The sequence below is a fragment of the Mus caroli genome, chromosome 2, assembly GCF_900094665.2.
Source record: "Mus caroli chromosome 2, CAROLI_EIJ_v1.1, whole genome shotgun sequence".
NCBI classification, from domain to species: domain Eukaryota; kingdom Metazoa; phylum Chordata; class Mammalia; order Rodentia; family Muridae; genus Mus; species Mus caroli.
The window spans coordinates 28616827-28630378 of NC_034571.1; the positions used below are offsets into that span (position 1 = coordinate 28616827).

A 13552-nucleotide genomic window follows, 5' to 3' on the forward strand; every position below is an offset into this window, starting at 1 on the left:
CACCCCCCCAACTCTTGGGAGCTAAGGACCCTGAGGCCCAGGGTGAGGAAGAGGTCACAGGGGTCCTAGGGCTTCCTACCCCAGATGTGTGGAGGATCATCGGTCCTTTTAACCCCAGTTCTGACCTAAGCTCTGCTTAGGGCTAGAAATGAGGTGCCAGTTTCCAGCATCCTTTCTAGATGAAGCTACTCTGACCTAGCCAGGAGAAGTGACTGGTCCAAGGTCACACAGGCTGTGTCCTGTCTTGGGGCCACGTTCTTTAGTATACAGTCTGTCCCTACTTTGCTCCGGAACTGGGAGGGGAGTTTCAGTGTGTGCAGAGAGTGGTGTGTGTGTAAGGCTGGGTACAGGTTCCATTTCCACAGGCTGCTCACCCTTCTTTCCCAGAATCCTGTGCAATTTGAAGGGAGAGGCCTGGGCTGGTGTGAGCACTGCAGAGGGAAATGGGAGAGGCTAATGACCCTAAAAAATAAGGGAGTCTGCAAAGGCCCAAATCTCGGCTTGGCCAAGACCACTCTGCCCTACCATGGCATTGATTTTTGCTGTGTTGTGGGTGGAGGCCTTGCAGTATCCAATTCAGGCCCCTGCCTTACCCTTGTGCACACAGACCATTCTGACTGTCTCCAGAACTCTGAAGGCTTCTCAGAGCCCACACTATCACAGGCCTTACACTTCTTCTAGGTTGCTAGGCTGGTGCCTCGGGCTGCTCTGCCATTGACTGAGGGCCTCAACTGACTCCACACTGCAGTGTTCTGAGACTTATGGGTGATCTCCCAGCTCTCCAGGCAGTGTTGCAGCCCTGCCCCACCTGCTACACCATCCATAGACCGGGATCTGCCCACAGGGCCCCACCCTGGCCTTAGCTTTTACCTGCTCATCCATCCTCCACCTCCTGACCAGGCAGGGGACACTGCATCTCTGAAGATGCAGATGCCTGGGATTGAGTGTCGGGGTCTTCATGGGCTCTCCTAGGGCAGTGACTATCCTGATCTCTTTGAGTTCCAACCCCAGCTTAGGACCCAACGTGAGGCTGGCCCATGTTGAATGAATGAAGTCGGAGAGTCTAGCCATCCCTGGAATTATGGTGGTTGAAAAACAGTGGAGATGAGGGTAGAACCTGTGTGGAGTGTGCGTCTTAGATCTGGGAAAGTCTGAGGAGTGACTTGCCAGACTCCAGGAGTATGCAGGAGAGACTGTTCTCTTGCTTTGCCTGTCTATCCACTTCTGACCAGTTTAGAATGGGAGTCTTGGAGTAGCCATCTTTAGGGACTGGCAAAGCCTCCCAGGGAGATGCGTAGCTGTGAGGTGAGGCAGATCCTGGAGTCCCACCCATTCTACTGGGCAGAGAGTTAAGAGAATCCACTCATTTTACTGAGGAAAGAGTTAAGTCCCAGACTGCTCACATGGGGTGGGCTTGCCTCTTTGATGGGGGTGTGCCTGGCAATGGGAACCTCCTCTGACAATAGGATGCCTGGGATTGGTAACCTCTAAACCTACGACTGCCCACCGTGGGTAGCTGGGAGGGCAGGTTCCTGAGCATTAACTCTAGTGAGTGACCTTTGACCTCAGTGCAGGGCTGTAGCTCCCAATCTGGCAGGATCACTTGAGATTGTGTTTGGGGGGTAGGGGTGTAGAGGACTACAGTAGACATTGAAGATGCCTGTGAGGCCCACGTCCCTGCTGATGGCTGCCTTTGGGCCCTTCTGCAGGGTTCATATTCCTGTCACCTAGTTGGCCCAGGCACTCGGTGCCTCTCAGACTGACCCGTAGATGGCCTTCCTTCACAATAGCCCTACTACCTCTAGAAGGTTTCATACGGTAGTGTCCTCCTGGAAGTCTCTAGACCCTCACCTCTCACAGACTTGATCCCCTGGCCTAGAGCAGGAGAGGGCACTTTGCCGCTGTCCAGCACCCTGGTGCTGATGGCAGCTGCTCTGCCTGGCCCCTTTGGCTATCTCTTAGCCTGTGGGCTTCCTGGAGGACAGGACATGACTTAGGCTTCAGTGCATCCACCTTGCCTAGGTACATTCTGATAGAGTAAGCTGGGGTTTTACTCTAGCTGGGATGAGGACCCACAGGTGAGGACCATCCAGCAGGACAAGTGTTTTAGCGGATGACATGGGGCAGGATGAGTTGAAGGAAGAGAGACAGGGCCGTGGAAACAGATGCCAATCTCGCTCTCCCCTTGCAGTTCTCCAAGGAGAAGTACATTCTTGACTCCTCGCCAGAGAAACTGCACAAGGAGCTGGAAGAGGAACTGAAGCTCAGCAGCACGGACCTCCGCAGCCATGCCTGGTACCACGGACGCATCCCTCGTGAGGTGAGCAAGCCCGAGGCCTATTCATTGGCAAGGCTGAGGTTTTAGTCTTACCATTTACTGTGTGACCTTGAGGGAATCACCTTGCCTCTCCAGGCTCCAGCATCCTCATCTGTAGAATGGAGAAATAGTTCCTCAAAAGGCAGTCATGTTCTGCATAGAGAGACCCAAAGGGAGGGACTGTTGTAAGGGTGAGATGAGCTAAGGCAGATAGGGTAGGATGCCTGGTGCCGGTGAATGCAAGCATGAGGGGTGTTGTTCGTACTGTGTTTCGTTATTCCTGGTTTATAGATTAGCCTCCTGTGGATCTGGCTAGAGAATATCCGTTTTGGGGCTACTCAGTTTTGGCCAAGTTTGAGTATCTGGCCTGAGGTAACTTTATAAGTCACAAACCTGAACCGATGGGTCACCTGGCCCTTTGCCCCAGCACAGAGGCTCCAGGATGTAGAGAAGAGATGAGGTGGCAGCTTCCTTAGAGGATGTTAACCCAGAAGGGCACAGAGTATCAAGCCTTTCACAAAGTATAGAGTGCTGCACAGATGTGCTGTAGGCAGAGAAAGCATCTCGAGGGAGCAGACACCCAGAGCTGTGCTGGGGCCTGAATGGCTACAGGAGAGTGCCTGGAACATACTTTGCCTTGTAGGAACCCTGAGAGGGGCTGGGTCTGAGACCTAGATCTCTGATCACAGTGATTTCAGCATTTCCTGCATCCCTGCATCCAATCCCAAGTGCCACCTTTGGCCATTCCTGGGCCTCTGTGTCCCTGACCCATGGCCTCAGCTGAGGTGTCACCTTAGGCTCTGGTCCTAAGCATTAGATGTCTGATGTCTATTAACCAGATCCTCTATGCTCTAGGTGCTGTCTTGGTGTCCCAAATTCAAAGTCACCATGTCCCCTGACCCTTTCTTCTTTAGCCACCATGCCTAATTTCTCCGTTTCTTCTGTAGGTCTCTGAGACTCTGGTGCAGCGGAACGGCGACTTCCTCATCCGAGACTCTCTCACCAGCCTAGGGGACTATGTGCTCACGTGCCGCTGGCACAATCAGGCCTTGCACTTCAAGATCAACAAGGTGGTGGTGAAGGCCGGAGAGAGCTACACCCACATCCGGTACCTCTTCGAGCAGGAGAGCTTCGACCACGTGCCTGCCCTCGTGCGCTACCACGTGGGCAGCCGTAAGGCCGTGTCCGAACAGAGTGGGGCTATCATCTACTGCCCTGTCAACCGCACCTTCCCACTGCGCTACCTCGAGGCCAGCTATGGCCTGAGCCAGGGCAGCAGCAAGACTGCCAGCCCAGCCAGCCCCTCAGGCTCCAAGGGCAGCCACATGAAGAGGCGAAGCATTACTATGACTGACGGACTCACCACTGACAAGGTCACCCGCAGCGATGGCTGCCCCAACAGGTCAGCCACATCCCCACTTCCCTCTGGCTTGTTAATGAAAATGCTGGTATGGAAGGGAGTCCCAGCAGAGAGGAGGCTCTCTGAGACTCTGTGGGGAGACCTCGGAGGTTGAGCTTCAGTGTGGAAGATGGAACACAGGGTTGCACTGGGTGAAGGCAGCAGTGAGAGAGGACTCTCTGTCGACACAGAGAGTAGGGTCCATGGTCTGATTTACAGAAACCATAAGGATAAGCTGGGTTCAGGCCTGTGTGTCTCTTCCCATCATTTTCCTAGGGATAGGAGAGACAGAGAGGACCCTGAGCAACCTCAGCTTAGCCGGGTATCCCCAAGTTGTGTCTCTGTCTCTTCTGATCCCGGAAGAAGAAAATTCTGGGTAGAGATGGAGAGGGAGAGCAGGTTAATTGAGGGAGGGAGGTGACTAGAAGATAGGCAAGTGGAAGCGGATAGGGCTGTGCCCCCTGAGGGTCAGGGTCCACTGGGGGAGTGTCTGGGAGTCAGAACCTGCTGTGGATCAGCCGAGATCAAGGCCAGCTGCGGGGCAGGACTGGAGGAGTCACATCTATCCCACCTCAGCCCAGCTCTGCCTTCTCCAGCTTTTACATTCATCCATTGAGAGACAGAACCTGACCAGCATACCTTTTTAGCATCCGAAGTTTAGGGGGCAGGGAGTGGGATCGTACAGTGAATCAAGTCCCCTGATCTCTGACCTCTGGGCTCATGGAATCTCTGTCCACAGCACCTCATTACCCCATCCTCGAGACTCCATCCGAAACTGTGCCCTCAGCATGGACCAGATCCCAGATCTCCACTCACCCCTGTCTCCTATCTCCGAGAGCCCCAGCTCTCCTGCCTATAGCACTGGTAAGCTAGCAGGGGGTAGTCTGTAATGCTGTTGTCTTTGGTGGGGGACATCGGTTACCTGACTGTTTCTGCCTCTGGGCTGGGAGCAGTGTCCCCATGAATGTGCTAGAAAAGCCTGTGGCAGAATCACTGGTGTTGACACACAAGCACTGTCCAGTGGATAGTGTTCCCATGGGTGCCAGGCAATGGGCACAGAATGGGTTCTCAGTGAGAGTGGCAGGGTAAAGTCTGCTGGGGGTGGTGCAGCTTGTCACGGGGCCAGGCCTTGGGGCTGTGATGTGCACAGTGTTTGACCCCAGCAGACAAAGTTCCCACTACAGCTGCCTTACCAAAGGCGTTGGTAACAAGTGTATCATTCCTACCTAGGTCCTGCTTTGAGCTTAGACCAGGCTAGCTCAGGCTAGCTCAGGCTAGTGTGTTTTGCTGCTCTTTTTTTTTTTTTTTAAACTAATTTTTAGAGCAGTTTAAGATTTCTGACAAAATTGAAATCATGGGATCCTGTGCTTATAAATACAAATAAAGTAAAAATATGTCCCCAGTTTATTTCTCAAAACAAAGCAAAACAAACCTCAGACTGTTAAGCAAAATGTCTTGCCCCACAAGGCAGTCAGCATTGAGAGGGGTGGCTTCCTGGAAGTCGCGGCCTGGATGGAGCACTCCATGCCTCTGGAGGGTTACTATGTGCCCCCAGGAGTCTTTCCTGAAGACCAACCTTGTCGTCACATACACTTGCTTTCAAAACAGCATGGTCATGTGAAAACATTTATTTACTTATTTGTTTTATTATTTTAGACGGAGACTCACTGTGTAGCCTTGGCTGGCCTGGAGCTCACTATGTAGACCAGACTCAGAGCTCTGCCTGCCTCTATCTCCTAAGGGTTGGAATTAAACATGTCTACCACCACACCCAGCTTATGGGTTTTTGTTTTTGTTTTTTAGTTTTTAATGGGACAATTTCCAGTAATCACGTAGGAGGTAACGGCTTCTGTCCTAGCCCTACCAGGTTGAGTGACCTCGGCAAGTCTCTAAGCCCTGAGCCTCCACTTTCTCAGCTGAAGACTGAGGACCATAAAAGTCCTTACTGCCATTGAATGGGACACTTGGGGTATTGTTTGTTTGTTTTTGAGACAAGGTCTCACTAAGTAGCTCTGGCTGGCCTGGAACTTGTTATATAGATCAGGCTAGCTTGAATCTACAGAGACCTGGTCATCCCTGAGTGCTAGGGCTGCAGGTGTGCACCACCCCACTGGCTTTGCTGTTTTGCTTCTGAGTTCTTTTACATCCCTTTACTTATTTGTGTGTGGGGTATGGGGGGACACGAAGGCCAAGTGACAACTTCCCTGAGTTCCCTTGGTGACCGCTTCACCAGGCATAATACTTCAGCAGAACTTATATTCCCTGGACTGTCTCTGTGGCTTCTGATGTTCTACTCTTGGGGCAGCAGCTCCACTGATACAGGGAAGTGCTGAGGACCATAGAGCACCTCCCTCTACATTTTGGGATGTGGGACTTTACTCTATACACAGGATGCAAACTATTCTTTGAGAGAACAGGGAAGGGAGGCCCCATTAAAAAAAAAAAAGATTTATTTATTATGTATACAGTATCCTGTCTGCATGTCTGCCTTCAGGAGAGAAGAGGGCACCAGATCTCATCATAGATGTCTCTGAGCCACCATGTGCTTGCTGGGAATTGAACTCAGGACCTCAGGAAGAGCAGCCAGTGTTCTTCTCCACTGATGCATCCCTCCAGCCTGGGAGGCCCTATTTTGAAGGGTAGAGGAGATAACTAGTCTTCTCTCTCTCCTCTCTGTAGTAACCCGAGTCCACGCTCCTTCTGCCACCCCCTCTACTTCAGCACAGCCTGCCTCCCCAGTTGCCCGCCGCTCCAGTGAACCTCAGCTATGTCCCGGAAATGCTCCAAAGCCTCCTGGGGAGTCAGACAGGGGCCCTCACGCAAGCCCATCCCACACCCTCTGCAAGGCCTCGCCATCACCATCACTCAGCAGCTACAGTGACCCGGACTCTGGCCACTACTGTCAGCTCCAGCCTCCGGTCCGTGGCAGCCGAGAGCAGGCCGCAGGAGAGACTCCCCGGAAGGCTAGGGGCTCCGGAGAGAGGCAAAAGGAACTGTTAGAAAATGGAGTCTCTGACGGGGAGTGGGGCAAGACCTTCACAGTCCCTGTAGTGGAAGCCACCTCCTCTTTCAACCTGGCTACCTTCCAGTTCCAGCTGATCCCCAAGGAGAACCGGCCTCTGGAGGTGGCCCTTCTGCGCAAGGTCAAGGAGCTGCTGTCTGAGGTGGATGCCCGGACACTGGCCCGACATGTCACCAAGGTTGACTGCCTGGTAAGTATTAGGAATGCTCACAGAGGGGACAATACCTTTATCATCTGGCTTTGGGGTCAGGAGTCAAGCAAGATGGTGAGGGACTGATTCCCAAATCCTCTAAGTACAGTGAAGCCAGTAGCTTGGGTTTTGACATCCCGGGTGTCTTTCTTGGTTCTGGAACTATGGATTGTCATCTGGCATGTCAGTCTCCATTTTCTTAGTTTAGATTGTTTTGCTTTGTTTTATTAGGGTCTCACTATGTAGCCTTGGCAGGGCTGGAACTATGTAGACAAGGCTGGCCTTGAACTCACATAGATCTGCCTGCTTCTGCCTCCCAATTGCTGGGATTAAAGGATTATGCCCACCCCTTGCCGTCACTGCCTCTCCTCCTCCTCCTTCTCCTCCCCCTTCTTCTCATTTGAGTTTTTATGTGCATTGGTGTTTTGCCAGTATGTGTGTCAGTACTGGAGTTACAGGTATTGTGAGCCACCATATGGGTGCTGAGAATCGAACCCCAGTCCTTTTGGAAGAGCAGCCAGTGCTCTTAACCACTGAGTCATCTCATCAGCCCAATTTTCTTCTTTGGAAAAGTGAAAACCAAGATATTTCTACAGCTGCAGATGTGGAAGGAGGGCTGATGTTTTGGGAGTAACTTAAAGAACTTCTTGGTTCTAGTCTGCAGAAAGTGAACATCTGGTTTGGGAGGGGGGGAATCTGCCTGCCCCCTTGACCCCAAAACCCCTAGTGGACCACAAGCAAAATGTTCCTTGACCCAAAAACTGTCCAGATGCCAGTGTGAGGCTTTGACTCCATAAGAACCACAGCTCTTTCCATACCTCAGTTTCTCGCTATGTAGTTTGGTATGTACGCTGGTCTGAGAAATCAGGAAGTGAAAAGAGTCATGTGGGGTTGCAGCTGGGGGAGAAGAGGGAGAAACTGAGGTGCAGGCTCAAGTGTACGAACTTGGGCAAGAAAGTCCATTCCTTTCCTGGGCCTTGGATTGGCAATCAGGGATAATGGGATCCTGGCTCTTGATTTTGAGTATTTAACATGGCACACACCTATGGGCATCTTCCTACTCCCCATTTTACAGATGGGGAAACTGAGGCTCACTCAGAAAGGGGGAAATCACTTGCTCCGTGTTTGCAGAGGAGCTGGGATTCAACTTCCACCCCACGCTCTGGACCCCTCTGCCAGGCGACCCTCTTAGATGAAGCTCTGACTCCCACATGGGTTGGACTAACCCTGACAGGAAATTAATCAGCCCTTTGGGCGTCTTTGCAGGTTGCTAGGATACTGGGCGTTACCAAGGAGATGCAGACCCTAATGGGAGTCCGCTGGGGCATGGAGCTGCTCACCCTCCCCCATGGCCGGCAGCTACGACTAGACCTGCTGGAAAGGTAAGGTGCACTGCACCAGCCCACGGCTACCTTACGGGCTGTCCCAGGGTTTCTGACCACTCTTCCTATCCCACTAGCCAATCGTGGTCCTCGGCTCAAAGCCAGTCTGATTTCCCAAAGACTGCTTTAATCGACTGGTTTAGCCTCTCGCTTCCCCCGCGTCCATCAACCTTGGCCCCGCCCACCATTCCTGTCCACAGTGTTCATTCTAAAACTCTGCCCTTTGGATTTTGCTGATCAATTACAAGTTTATCCTCCTGCCATCCCGATTTTGCCCCTAACTTATATTGTCCAACCAGGCTCCCTTCGCTCTGCCTGTTACTTTGGCTGCGCCCCTTAGTCGCTGTGACCTACTCTGTTTTCTGTCATACTTAAAAGCGTCCCTGTCTGCCCCGACGCCGTATGTCACGCCCCCATGATCCAACCTCTCTCACAGGTTCCACACCATGTCCATCATGCTGGCAGTGGATATCCTGGGCTGCACAGGCTCGGCGGAGGAGCGGGCAGCGCTGCTGCACAAGACCATCCAGCTGGCGGCCGAGCTGCGGGGGACGATGGGCAACATGTTCAGCTTCGCAGCTGTCATGGGCGCCCTGGAGATGGCCCAGGTACTGTGGGCTCCTCGGGACAACCACTAGGCTGTCTGCATAAGGCCCGGGGGCGAGTTCCCTGGGGGAAGACATTTGCATGGAAAATACAAGAGCTCCCCGAGTCTCTAGGCTTCCTCTGGGAAGGACCAGGCGGGAAGCAGAGGTCTCCAAGGTGTTGCGCTCTGATTCCTGCCCTGGGCCTCGCTTGACCCACCTGTAAGAGGAACCAGAAACCCTGAATTTAAAAAATATATAGTGCGTTTGGTGGGATGGGAATGCCCTTGAGACGGCTAAGCCTTTAAGAGAGCGTCGCGCCTGGCGTGGTGGCGCTTGCCTTTAATCCCAGCACTCGGGAGGCAGAGGCAGGCGGATTTCTGAGTTCGAGGCCAGCCTGGTCTACAAAGTGAGTTCCAGGACAGCCANAAAAAAAAAAAAAAGAGAGAGCATCGTATTCATGCCAAAGGATGCAGGGTTCATTCCCAGCCCCCCATACCAAGCAGTTCACAACTACCTATAACACCGACTCCCTCTTCTAGTCTCCACATGCACCAACATGCACAAGTACATATACTAAGGCACACACACATAAAATAAGTAAATCTTTAAAAATATAGAACGTGGTTCTTTACATTGAAACTCACTAATAGAGTGAACTAATAGTTTGAGTTTGATACCCAGCGCCTTACAAACCAGGCGTGGTGGTGCTTGCCTCCAATCTCAGACCTCGGGAAGGGGAGGCAAGGGAATTAGAAATTCAAGACTTAACACCATGCCTCAAAACAAAGACGACATAGAATGACCATCAGTTGATGGACTTGCTGTATGATAGGTACCAGCACTGACTGCTGGATGGTCCTGTGTCACAGAGTGGCCACCAGAGGCAGAGCGGTAACCGGTGAGGTCACACAGTCCAGAGCTGAGATTCAAGATTTGTAAAATGTGTTGCAACAGCTTCAGTTAACAAGTTGACGCTGTTTCCATTTTCTGAGTGACAGCCACACTCAGCTGTCATTGTGTGGTACTCAGGGACAGTGTACCCTAACCCCACAGCCTTCAGCAGGGTGACCTGTGGCCAGCTGCTCCTGGAGGCGCCTTCACTAGCCAGTCTCTTATAGTCTGCTCTCCCCAGATTTCAAGGCTGGAGCAGACGTGGATGACCCTGCGGCAGCGACACACGGAGGGTGCCATTCTGTACGAGAAGAAGCTCAAGCCTTTCCTTAAGAGCCTGAACGAGGGCAAAGGTAGGCGATGTCTGCATCTCAGTGTGACACTTACAGAGGTGTTGGCCCATGGGTTCCCAAAGACTCTTCTGAGGCATTGAGGATAATAGTGTGACTGTCCCATGGGGTAGCCAGATACAGGATAGGGTTACCAGGGAAAGAAGGGACTGTTTCGGGTGACCTCGGTGGGTGGGTGGCAGGGTCTTCAGGTCTAAGTGCCTGCCGCCCCTCCCGACAGCAGGCCCGCCGCTGAGCAACACCACGTTTCCACACGTACTCCCTTTCATTACCCTGCTGGAATGTGACTCCGCCCCCGCCGAGGGTCCTGAGCCTTGGGGCAGCACAGAACACGGTATGGAGGTTGTGCTAGCCCACCTGGAGGCCGCCCGCACTGTGGCCCACCACGGGGGCCTCTACCACACCAACGCTGAGGTCAAGCTGCAAGGTGAGTAGCTATCATGTCTCCAGGATCCTGCCGTCCCTGGCTCCCCTCCATCTGCCTCTACCTATGCCTCTCGGTCTGCAAGCGTCCACTGACATCTTCTACTCCTCTGTCTTGACTCCTGGCTCCTTTATTCCATCTGTCTTGTCACTCATAGGCAGTTGTTAGCGAGGGCATCAGGTGAGGTGGGCTGAGAGACACTGAGCACCTTTGCCATGTGTTCCAGCCGCCTGCACCTCACTGTTCTCATGGAAGTGAGCAGCTGTCTTTCCGTAGCTGGTTACAAGGTGCCCAGCCAAGGCCCAGCATGAAGAAAGACCTGCCTGGTCTTCAGGGAGCCTCTACTGGGGAACATAGAATTCTGGGAAAGGAGTAGAGAAAGTGGCTTCAAACAATGACTCTTTTACTGCTTTGGGCATTATTTACCCCCCCCCCAAATCTGGGGGACTGGGGATGTGGCTTAGATAGTAGGGTGCTTGGCTAGTGTGCCAAGCCCTGGACTTCATCCCCAGGATTGTGTGCATGGCATAAACTGGGAGCATGAGCCTCACAGTCCCGGCACTCTGAGAGGCAAGAGTACCAGAGTTCACTATCATCCCCAGCTGTGTACCGGGTTCAAGGCCAGGCAGGTCTCTCTGACTTCAAGGCCAGCCTGGTCTACATAGAAAGTTCCAAGCCAGCCAGGGCTACATAGGGAGACTGTCTCAAAAAAAATAATGAAAAAAAGATTTAGAAAATTATTCACTTGCCCAGAGATATATAGTATGAATATTGTGGTATATTTTTTTTTCATTTTTTTTCCTCAGAGAATTATATACACTTTAAAAATGTCTTTAAGAAAAATGCAACTTACAGAAAAATACAAGAAAGCTCTTCTGAGATCTCACCTCAGATTTACAGGAGTGTGTGTGTGTGTTACATCTTAAGGGCTGAGGAGATAGCAGAGTCAAGAACGTCTGCCTAGTTGCAGAAAGCCCTGTGTCCCGTGCCAGCGCCACATGCACAAACACCAGTTATCATCTAGTCCTTTAAAAATCGTATGTTGCAAATAGATGAGGAAAGACTAGGTTCCACCTGCAAGGTCCTGTTCTTCGTACATTGTGTTGTGTCCCTGCGGGGCTAGGGAGGATCCCTGTGAGCAGGCCCTGAAGCTTTGTGAAGCCATCCCTGATCACCTCTTCCCACCCCGCAGGGTTCCAGGCCCGACCGGAGCTCCTGGAAGTATTCAGCACAGAATTCCAGATGCGTCTCCTCTGGGGCAGCCAGGGTGCCAACAGCAGCCAGGCCTGGCGCTATGAGAAGTTTGACAAAGTCCTCACTGCCTTGTCCCACAAGCTGGAACCTGCCATCCGCTCTAGCGAGCTGTGACCCCGGAGATCTCGCCTCTCTGCAGCTGCGGGCAGCATCGGGGGCAGAGGGGCTCAGGACATTCCCTCCAGAGCACCACAGGGACACTGTGATCAGCCCAAGAATGTTCTGGGTTCAAATCCAGGATCTCCCTTGCACTTCCAGGGTCCTGAATGGACTCTGAGCTCCATTCTTCCATCACACACGCGCCAAGTCTCCCTTCCAAATGGACAGGAACCTCTGCTCCTCCCACCGGCTTGCGCTGGCCCCCCTTTTGCTGAGGTTCCCTGTTTTTGAGCCATGGGAGGCTCCCCACCCCTCTTCCTTCCTGCAGGCATCTATGCCTAGAGGTGCCACAGCCTCCATCTTACTGTAAATAAGTCTGGTGTAAATGTATGTACAGAAGCCACGCTCTCTTTCATATAATAAACTTTAATGACTCTTTCTTCTGTCCCGTGAGGCCTTGGTAGAAAGAAGCAATTCCGCAGGTGAACGGTCCACAACACCAGGAAATACCCGGTTAGCGCCAAAGACTTCCCAGATAATATGGGGAGCCAGGTTTACAGCAGCCCCTCCCTGACCGCCATGAGCTCAGGTATTAGCAGGGGAGACGGGAGACGGTCAGTCCAAAGCAGTGTAAATGGGGGCCTCAGTCTTCTCTGAGCCCAGGGCTTGTCCAGAGAAACCATAGCCCTCCCCCCGGCCCCCATCCCATCCACAAGAAGTCCAGAGTTTGGGGTAAAAGGGCTTTTTAAAGTCTAGAGACCAGAAGAGATGGCTTAGTGGCCAAGAGCACTGAGTGATCTTACAGAGGACTCCGGCTCAATCCCAGCACCCACATGGTGGTTCATAATCTATAACTCCCGTGCTAAGGGATCTTAAGCCCTCTTCTGACCTCCTTGGGTACCAGGCACACATGTGGTGTGCGAGCAAAATAGCCATACAAATAAAATAAAATTTAAATTAAAAAAATCTTTAAACTGGATCTAGTGACTCATCACTTTAATCCCATCACTTTGGACTCAGAGGCAGGCAACTCTTTGACTCTGAGGCCAGCCGAAGCTGCTTAGCGCCCCCCCCCCCTTCAAAAAAAATCTTTAAATAATGAAACCGAGGATCCCAATTCCCCTTACACCTGGTGGGGGAGGTGACTTTTTCTGAGCTATAATAGCAGAACAAGCAAGTGGATGGGAAGGGACGTTTGCTGGTGGTGATCGCAGGCTAGGCCCAGGCCTCAGGAATCTGCTTACTGAATTAGAGACACAGGGTCCTTTGCTCTGAGCTCTTTGACATTAGATCTTTGACCACACCTGGAAGTGGGTTGAGTTCAAAGGCTCAGTGACTAGGAAACTTGGATAAGAAGTTTAATTTCTTGGGTTCCAAATTCAATAAAACCAGGACAATAAGGGACTCCCTCTCCTGGGATTTATATTAGTCTTTAGCGTGTAGTAGTAGCTGGTAAGAAAGAGCAATGCTCATTTACATATATATGCAAATCTTTTTAAGCTCTGAGAAACTTTTATTAGGGTTTAAAAGAAAAACCCAGGGTTGGTGAGATGGCTCAGTGGGTAAGAGCACCCGACTGCTCTTCCGAAGGTCCAGAGTTCAAATCCCAGCAACCACATGGTGGCTCACAACCATCC

General features: G+C 52.0%; 1 protein-coding gene across 5 annotated transcripts in view; it reads left to right on the forward strand.

Moving 5' to 3' along the window:
- Sh2d3c (SH2 domain containing 3C) overlaps positions 1–12818 on the forward strand; it is a 34780-nt gene extending 21962 nt beyond the window's left edge. For 4 of the 5 annotated variants that reach the window (XM_021183545.1, XM_029474379.1, XM_021183553.2 and 1 more), the window contains 9 exons: positions 2192–2320; positions 3265–3719; positions 4456–4580; positions 6396–6928; positions 8195–8310; positions 8747–8918; positions 10030–10141; positions 10359–10565; positions 11755–12354. In XM_021183545.1, coding sequence (XP_021039204.1) covers positions 2192–2320; positions 3265–3719; positions 4456–4580; positions 6396–6928; positions 8195–8310; positions 8747–8918; positions 10030–10141; positions 10359–10565; positions 11755–11930 — 2025 coding nt within the window. In that variant the 3' untranslated portion in view covers positions 11931–12354. Of the gene's footprint in view, positions 1–2191; positions 2321–3264; positions 3720–4455; positions 4581–6395; positions 6929–8194; positions 8311–8746; positions 8919–10029; positions 10142–10358; positions 10566–11754 lie in introns of all 5 variants that reach the window. The other variant, XM_029474378.1, reaches the window with a different exon arrangement.
- The last annotated feature ends 734 nt before the right edge of the window (positions 12819–13552 follow it).